Source organism: Sceloporus undulatus, chromosome 2 (genome assembly GCF_019175285.1).
Source record: "Sceloporus undulatus isolate JIND9_A2432 ecotype Alabama chromosome 2, SceUnd_v1.1, whole genome shotgun sequence".
NCBI lineage: Eukaryota > Metazoa > Chordata > Lepidosauria > Squamata > Phrynosomatidae > Sceloporus > Sceloporus undulatus.
The window spans coordinates 80,345,667-80,355,186 of record NC_056523.1 but is presented as its reverse complement, the minus strand read 5'-3'; the positions used below and the strand labels follow the sequence as shown (position 1 = coordinate 80,355,186).

The 9,520-nt window shown below is 42.6% G+C and overlaps 1 protein-coding gene across 3 annotated transcripts in view; it reads right to left on the bottom strand.

The window, feature by feature from the left end:
- Nucleotides 1–6,826: 6,826 nt before the first annotated feature.
- SLC34A1 (solute carrier family 34 member 1) overlaps nucleotides 6,827–9,520 on the bottom strand; it is a 40,601-nt gene continuing 37,907 nt past the window's right edge. For all 3 annotated transcript variants that reach the window (XM_042455784.1, XM_042455783.1, XM_042455786.1), the window contains 2 exons: nucleotides 8,151–8,275; nucleotides 6,827–7,699 (listed from right to left, as the gene is read on the bottom strand). In XM_042455784.1, coding sequence (XP_042311718.1) covers nucleotides 7,145–7,699; nucleotides 8,151–8,275 — 680 coding nt within the window. In that variant the 3' untranslated portion in view covers nucleotides 6,827–7,144. The remainder of the gene's footprint in view (nucleotides 7,700–8,150; nucleotides 8,276–9,520) is intronic.

Sequence of the window (9,520 nt, the reverse complement as noted above, 5' to 3'; positions counted from 1 at the left end):
CTGTTCTTCTTTCTTAACTGTTCCAGTCCCACATCCAGGGACTGGTAATATGGAATCAATTGGCTTTATTGATTCTAACTTTTGTGACTCAGTTTATCTTTGAATTTGAATCTTTTCTAGTCTTTCATAGCTGCCCTCCTTATTCTTACTCTACTTCTGACTTCATGACTGCAGTCCCCATTCTGATCAATGTTTGACCCAGGTGTGAGAACTCTTTTTAGTATTTTTCCCCTCATTGTCTAGGTTGAATTTGCCTAGATACTCCATTGCTATTATTTTGGTTTCTTAGGTGCCAGTACACCCCTTTGCACTTTTTCCTTGATCTTCCTTAGTAGCTGTTCCAGGTCTTGATGTTTTCTGCTAATAGGTGGTGTGTTGCAATCTTTAGACTGTTGATATTCAATCTCCTATTTTCACTCCTTCCTCTTCTGGTCCACGCCTGCTTTCCATATAATTATGTTCTGCATTAAGTCGAATTGGTAGGGTGATGATTGCAGCCTTGCCTGACCTTTGCCATTGGGAAACCATTCCTTTCTCCTAAAATGGCTGCATTGTGTAGAGGTGTTAACGTCTCAAGGAAGGAATGGGTGCCAGTGCAACACTTCATGCTGCATAATTTTGGAAGGTGGGTTGTTTAGTCTTATAAATTTATTTAGCACTATCTTCCCTATTTATAATCTAGACAGGGTGTTATTAGACATGCAAAGTAGAAGATATCACAGAATTATTATAATTTCATAAAATATTGATTGCCCAAACAGCACCAAAGCAATTAACAGCTGATTTGGTGTATTTTGAATATCACAAGTTACTAACAATGAGGATAGAAAACACCGCATCTCAAACAACGTGGTTATCAAATACGGATAGAGAATGTTTCATGTTCCAGAGCATGTTAAGATGCAAATTCCATGATTCCTAACCATTTGTTTCTGGGGTAGCTAGGGCTCATGGAGTTGCAATCCAGCAAATTATAAACCCCTGCTCTAATTCTCTAGAAGTTAACCATGTACTTATAAACAGATCGGACTAAATCTGTTGTTTTTTTTTATGTAAGTGCTTTATGTATAGAGCCTTTGCCCAGTCATAGAATCTGAGGATGGAATAAATGATTTGGTATTTTAGGCCGATCCTCTAGAATTACACCAAAACACTGATCTGCTTGTTCACAGGACTTCATTTCCAAAATGTATATCTGTTTCAGGCCAGTTATGTGAATTTTGTCATTAGGAATTAGAGTTCCCAGAGTTCAAGGCCTGGCCCCTGTTCTTCAGTGCTCATGGCAAAAGGAAGAATCTTAGGGTGAGATGCGCCTCTTGAAGGAGTGTGGTGTGTGGTGTGTGAGAGAGATAGAGAGAGAGAGAGAGAGAGAAGAGAGAGAGACTGTGGTTTTTTCACACGAATAGCATAGTCTTACAACGGTGGCTGATGTTTAAGGCACCATGCGTACCAGATCACCAGGGTCTGACATTTCGAAATGAACTGGGTCTGCCTCCTGTGACATCACAAAGGAGTCTCCTAGGCCCAGTTTTGGCACTGAATCTCAGAGCTGGACATAGTCATGACCTGGTAAACCCTAGCTGCAGGTCCCCGTTTACAACTTTAGTGTACAATTGCATGCATGATTTATTCCTGTCTCTAATAATGAGAAAGGTGGCATGCCAAGATCTGTAAACCTATATTTATTCAACCAGGCTAACCAAGAGAGTTAACCTTGAATACGCACATGGTAAGTCCAGGCCAGGGGTCACTAAGACCTAAGGCAGACAATAATCCTGGCAGGTCTGTGCCAGTATGTGGTGTAAGATTGGAAGATAATTGTGCTTGGCAGTAAGTCAGCTAAGCACAGTATATATTTGATGACATGGGGACAGTCAGAAATTTCACCTGGACACGGCCATATAACTAAAGGAAATTTCAAAATATTATGATCCTGGCAATGTTGCGCTATACAATTATTAATTAATTATTTAAGGGGTACGTGCCACTAGCCAGTGTCGAAGCTTCCCATGAAAATATATTATTAATGTTGCTAGAATAATTATAAGCATTTTGAAAACAATTAAGAAACTGGCTAATATTATCAGAAGTGCACATTCCCCAAAGATAATCAGGCATAAGAGTTCAAAGAAACTTTTGGATGATGGTCGTAAACATCCTCAAATGGAGAATCTGCCAATGCATCAGGTTCATTTCCCAAAATAGCATTACAGAGTACTTTGAATTCGCTTCAATAATACAGGATTTTCCTATTTCCGGAAATCCAGAGGAATGGATGGAGATAATAGATAAGATAGATAGATAGATAGATTAGATAGGATAGATAGATAGATAGAAGATAGATAGATAGAAGATAAGATATATAATACACTGTATTGAACAGGAGTTTTTAATTAGCTTTGATCAGCATTCTAATGCTCTGGTTTAAGTTGATGTTTATCACACTAGGCTCTTAAAAGGTACAATTACATTCCAGTGTGACTTCCTCTAGCAGCCGCGCTGTGGCAATGCTGGATTGGCAGTTTTAAGGAGCTGAACTGCTCTGCCTAGAATTCGAAATACCCTCCTTAAAACTGCAATCCCGCATGCAACAGGAGGGCAGCTAGAGGAGTCACACTGGAATAGTACCTCGTTAATGACTCCGCGCTGATAAACACCTTTGGCTCAGATGGGGGTGGAAAACAGTAGATAGTAACGATGCTAACTTGATAAATATCAGGTAAGTCACAATTTGAATTTTCATTGTACATAACCGTCTGTGTTCGCAGTTGTACGAGTGAGAAAAATCGTATAACAAAGATACGTCAGAACCAAATTCCTATGAGCCACATCTCACCTCACGGCTGCAGGAGTACTTTCCGCCGCCTCCATGGGAAGCTCAAATACGAACTCAGATTTCATCACCAGCTCAGGCAATATCCAATACACAGCTTTGAGACATGATTTTTATAGTGTGTTCATTATGCAACACTACACACAGGATATGCACAGTGACAGATTTGTTTGCAGTTACAAGCATAATCATGCCATCCCATGCAGAGTCATGCAAAAATAGAAGATGAACACACAACGGCTGTGACACAGATGAAACACATGGCAGTAGTAAATGCAACACCAAACATTCAGATTCATCAACACATCACCACAAAGTGGCAGATGCCCTTCTTGCTTCAAAAATTAAAGCTCAATCATCTTTTCTACTGAGGCACCTCCTTTTGTAAGCAAGATGGGAATTTATTCCTTCCCAACTTATAGGCGGTTAGCAATGTGTGCTGACGCTGAATTCAAACGATGATGGTTTTTGGTGAAGAGAATAAGTCCTTCAAGAAGCTGAGTGAAGGATTACCCAGGCCTGCTGTTTGTGTTTCCTTTGGGGAGGCATATCCTGCGTTCTTCTTGGACTGCCTTGGCAACGGTCCATTGGCAGCACTGCAGGGGCCTGGTGATCAGCCCATCCATGGTGGGCAAGGAGTAGGAGCCAGTAAAGGGGAGGAAGTCCGCAGCTCTGAAGCCACTGAGCAGTCCGACTGGGCTTCGCAACTGCAAGAAGTTGACAAAGCCACACAGACAGAAGGGGCCCTCAAAAAGGGGCTCCCACACCAACCAGGACCCGCCATCCTGCCCAGAAGAGAGTCCAACACCAGTGATGTAAACAAGCAGGAAGCAAGGATCAGGGTAGAAGACTGCAAACCAGCGGTATGTTGGCTGTCGCTTCCCAAGCCCTTTGGCCATTCGGATGGGGAGGGCGGTGGCAAGGGAAGGATACCACAGCAAGATTGCAGAGAGTTGAAGAAGAAATGGCAGAGAGCAATCTGAGAAGGGAACCCCGAGGCATGCACATCTCAGAAGCGCGGTTGGAAATAAAGGGGCTCAACCACATTGAGAGCTGTAGGGGCAAGGTTAAGAAATGAACCTTACCCCTCCAATATTGTGCAACTGCAACTCCACAGCAACCACCACAAAGACAACATAAGGACCAAGGATTTTGAAATCTAAAACTCTGGAGTGCTGCCAAGGCATAATTGGGATCGGACATGCCAAAAGGTGTAAATTTCCCCTTTCCCCTAGTTCTTATGATGGCTCCTTCCCCTTGACCGCATCATTTGTTGTTGCCAATGCCTGTGCGTCTCATGTAAAATGGGTGGCATTCAATTACTGTATGTACACTTTCCTCTATATCTTAGAATAGGGAATACAATGGCTTATATGATTCTAACTTTTGTGCTCAGTTTTATCTTTGCAATTTAGAATCTTTTCTAGTTCTTTCATAGCTGCCCTCCTTATTCTTAGTCTACTTCTGACTTCATGACTGCAGTCCCCATTCTGATCAATGTTTGACCCCAGGTGTGAGAACTCTTTTAGTATTTTTCCCCTCATTGTCTAGGTTGAATTTGCCTAGATACTCCATTGCTATTATTTTTGGTTTCTTTATGTTCAGCAGTACACCTGCCTTTGCACTTTCTTCCTTGATCTTCCTTAGTAGCTGTTCCAGGTCTTTGATGTTTTCTGCTAATAGGATGGTGTTGTTTGCAAATCTTAGACTGTTGATATTCAATCCTCCTATTTTCACTCCTCCTCTTCTGTGTCCAAGCCTGCTTTCCATATAATATGTTCTGCATATAAGTCGAATTGGTAGGGTGATGATGCAGCCTTGCCTGACCCCTTTGCCAATTGGGAACCATTCTCTTTCTCCTCAAATGGCTTTGCATTGTGTAGAGGTGTTAAACCAGTCTCAAGGAAGGAATTGGGTTGACACAGTGCAACACTTCATGCTGCCAGTATTTTGGAAGAGTGGGTGGTTTAGTCTTATAAAATTTAATTTAGCACTATCTTCCCTATTTATATCTAGACAGGGTGTATTAGCAATGCAAAGGTAGAAGATCTCACAGAATTATTTATATTTCACATAAATATTGATTTGCCCAGAACAGCACCACAAGCAATTAACAGGCCTGTATTTGGTGCTATTTTGAATATCACAAGTCTACTAACAAATGAGGAAGAAAACACCGCATCTCAAACAACTGTGTTATCAAATACAGGAATAGAGAATGTTTCATGTTCCAGATCATGTTAGATTGCAAATTCCATGATTCCTAACCATTTGTTCTGGTAGCTAGGGCTCATGGGAGTTGCAATCCAGCAAATGTGATAAACCCCTGCTCTAATGTCTCTTGGAGAAGTTAACCATGGGTACTTGAATAAACAGATCTGACTAAATCTGGTTTTTTTCTTTTATGTAAGTGCTTTAATGTATAGAGCCTTTGCCAAGTCAGTATAATCTGGATGATGGAATAAATGATTTTGGATATTTAGGCCGACCTCTAGAATTATCACCACAAACACTGATCTGCTTGTTCACAGGATCTTCATTTCCAAATATGAATCTGTTTCAGCCAGTTAGTGTGAATTTTGTCATTAGTAATTAGAGTTCCCAGATTTCAAGGCCTGGCCCCTGTTCTTCAGTGCTCAGGGCAAGAAGGAAGAATCTTAGGGTGAGATGCTCTCTTGAAAGGAGTGTGTGTGTGTGTGTGTGTGTGAGAGAGAGAGAGAGAGAGAGACTTGGTGGTTTTTCCCCCGAATAGCATATTCTGTACAACTGTGGCTGATGTTTAAGGCACCATGCTTAACCATATCACCAGGGTCTGCCATTTCTAAATAACTGGGTCTGCCTCCTGTGACATCACAAGGAGTCATCCTAGGCCCCAGGTTTTGGCACTGAAATCTCAGAGCTGGACATAGTCATGACCTGGTAACCCTATCTGCAGTCCCTTTTACAACTTTAGTGTACAATTTGCATGCATGATTTATTCCTGTCTCCTAAGATGAGAAATGTGCATGCCAAGATCTGTAAACCTATATTTATTCATACCAAGGCTAACCCAGAGAGTTAACCTTGAATACCAACATGGTAAGTCCAAGGCAGGGGTCACTAGAGACCTAAGGCAGACAGAATCCTGGCAGTTCTGTGCCAGTATGTGGGTGTAAGATGGGAAGGATAATTGGCTTGCAGTAATTCAGCTAAGCACAGTATATATTTGATGGTCATGGGGACATTTCAGAATTTCACTGACACCTGCCATAGACATTAAAGGAAATTCAAAATATTATGAGTCTGCATGTTGCTCTATACAATTATTAATTATTATTTAGGGGTACGTGGCCACATAGCCAGTTCTGAATCTTCCATGAAAATATATTTATTAAATGTGGCATAGAATAATTATAAGCATTTTGAAAAACAATTAATAAACATTGCTAATATTATCATAAGTGCACATTCCCCAAAGATAATACAGGCATCAGAGTTCAAAGAAACATTTTGGATGATGGTCTTAAACAGCCTCCCATGGAGAATCTGCCAATGCATCAGGTTCATTTCCCAAAATAGCATTTACTAGAGTACTTGAATTCTCTTCAATAATACAGGATTTCCTATGTTCCAGAAATCCATAGGAGATATATATATATATATATATATATATATATATATATATATATTGAACAGGAGTTTTAATTAGCTGTTGATCAGCATTCTAATGCTCTGGTTTACTTTGGCTCAGATGGGGGTGGAAACAGAGATAGTACTATGCTAAACTTTATAAATATCAGGTACTTCACAATTTGAATTTTCATTTGTACATAACAGTCTGTTTTCCAGTTGGTACGAGTGAGAAAAATCTTATAACAAAAGATACGTAGAACCAAATTCCTATTAGCCACATCTCACCTCACTCTGCAGGAGTTACTTTCCTGCCGCCTCCATGGGAGCTCAAATACTACTCAGATTTCATCACCAGCTCAGGGCAAGTATCCAATACACAGCTTGAGACATGATTTTATAGTTGTTCATTAATGCACACTACACACAAGGATATGCACAGTGACAGTTGTTTGCAGTTACCAGCATAATCATGCATCCCATGCAGAGTCATGCAAAATAGCAGATGAACCCACAACGGCTGGGACACAGATGAACACATGGCAGTAGTACATGCAACACCAAACATTCAGATTCATCACACATACAGCCACACAAAGTGGCAGATGCACCTTCTTGCCTTCAAAAATTACCTCAATCATTCCTTTTCTACTGAGCATCCTCCTTTTGTAGGCAAGAATGGGAACTTTATTCCTTCCCAACTTATAGGCGGGTAGCACTGTGTGCTGACTCTGAATTCAAACAGGATGATGGTTTTGGTGGAAGAGATAATTCCTTCAAGAAGCTGAGTGAAGGATTACCCAGGCCTGCTTTGGTTTTCCTTTGGGGAGGCATATCACTGCGTTCTTCTTGACTGCCTGAGCAACGGTCATTGCAACACTGCAGGGTCCTGGTGATCAGCCCATCCATGGGTTGCAAGGAGCGTAGCCAGTAGGGGAGGAAGTCCCAGCTCTGAAGCCACTGAGGCAGTCGACTGGGGCTTCGCAACTGCAAGAAGTTGACAAAGGCCACACAAGACAGAAGGCTCAAGAAAGGGGCTCCCACACCCACCAGGACCCGCCATCCTGCCAGAGAGAGTCCAAACACCAGTGATGGCAACAGCAGGAAGCACATGATCAGGTAGAAGACTGCAAACCAGCGGTATTTGGCTGTCTGCTTCCCAAGCCCTTTGGCCATTCGGATGGGGAGGCGGGTGCAAGGCAGAGGATACCACAGCAAGATTGCAGAGATGTTGAAGAAGAAATGGCAGAGAGCAATCTGAGAAGGGAAACCAGAGGCATAGCAACCATCTCAGAAGCAGCTTTGGAAAATAATGGCTCACCACATTGAGAGCTGTAGGGGCAGGGGTAAGAAGTGAACCTACCCCTCCAGATATTGTTGCACTGCAACTCCCAGCAGCACCAACCAGCAAAGACAACAGTAAAGGACCAAGGATTTTGAAATCTAAAACATCTGGAGTGCTGCCCAAGTCATAATTGGGATAGGACATGCCAAAAGGTGTAATTTCCCCTTTCCCCTAGGTTCTTTATGATGCTCCTTCCCTGTGACCCATCATTTGTTGTTGCAATGGCCTGGGCTTCTCAGTGTTAAAATGGGTGGCATTCATTACTGTATGTACACTTTCCTCTATATCTTTAGCCTTGGATGGTTAATCTCATAAACTAAGACCATTTCAGCAAAATAGGGGGAAGGCCATTTATCTGCTCACCTGTACAGCACTGGCCATTTTGTCTCCTGGACTGGCCAAGGCAGCTAGGAGAGCAGTGGTTGTAGTTCCAACGTTGGAACCCAGGGTAAGTGGATAAGCACGCTCCAAGCTAATCACTCCAACACCTGTCCCAAACAGAATGAGAGACAATGAAGTTTATTGCAAGGGGGCAAAAACGTCCCCCGATGTGTTCTAACGAGCACGAGCGCGGGCGCGCACGGAGCGTGATGGGAACCCGATGGGGCCCAGAATGCTAGTTTACCGCACGGTGGAACGCCGCCGCTGCCGCCGGGCGTTCCCATCGGGTTCCCGATGTGTTCCAGGAGGCGCCATTTCTGGGAACAGCATTCCACCGTGCGGTAAACTAGCGTTCTGGGCTCCATCGGGTTCCCATCACGCTCCATACACGCCCGCGCTCGTGCTCGTTAGAACACATCGGGGGACATTTTTGCCCCCTTGCGATAAACCTCAATAGTCAAAGAAACAACATATTGTTACTTCACAACAAACATATGTGCACCACTATCACCATGCTGGGAAACATTCCTTCTTAAAGTTCTGGAACACATTGTAGCTTTGCTATCTGGAGATTCTGTGTGTTGTCCAACAAGTAACTTTCCCAAATTCCGCACCCAACCAAAGCCTCTTCAGATAAGTGGTACTGTTACTCATGACATACTCTATCCAAGGGCTCTTAGGAAGAGCTGTGTTTCACCTCACACTTTCATCCATGTTCACTGTTGGACCAAAGGGAATAGGAACACTTTGGTTTTTCATTCCTTATCCTGGGTCAGTGGCTACAACCAAGAATCACAAAATTCACTTCCCCCCTTCATATCAGGCTAAACAGAAGAGGAAGAACTGAAAGGTCTTGATGTCAGGTTTGGTTCCTCTTCCTGTGGTGAGTCAAGAATATGAATTTGGTAATTGAATTAGTTTGTTCGCGCACGCACACACACACACACACACTTGCACTTAGAGCCTGGAAAGTTACTTTAAAAAAACAATTTGTCCCTGATATGCTCTGGAACTCCCTTCCCAGGGAGGCTAGATTGGCTCACTGTATAGTTTCCTTCTGGTAGCAGACATAAACCTTTTCGTTTTGACAAGTTTTTCAGTATTGACTGCTTATGAGGAAAGGCTGTGCTGTAATGTCTGTATTTGCTGTTTTCCCAAATGGATATGCTTTTATTTGGCTTTATTGAAAGTCTGCTTATATTTTAACTTTTGTATATATAGTCACCCTTCCATTTTCACGGAGTTGAAGTCCATGTCCCTTGCCCATTTGCAGGTGGCAAATGGAGGGGGACAAAATGGGGTGTGCGCCCATAGGCGCAAGCCACCATTCAAGGCATGGGGCTTTAATACAG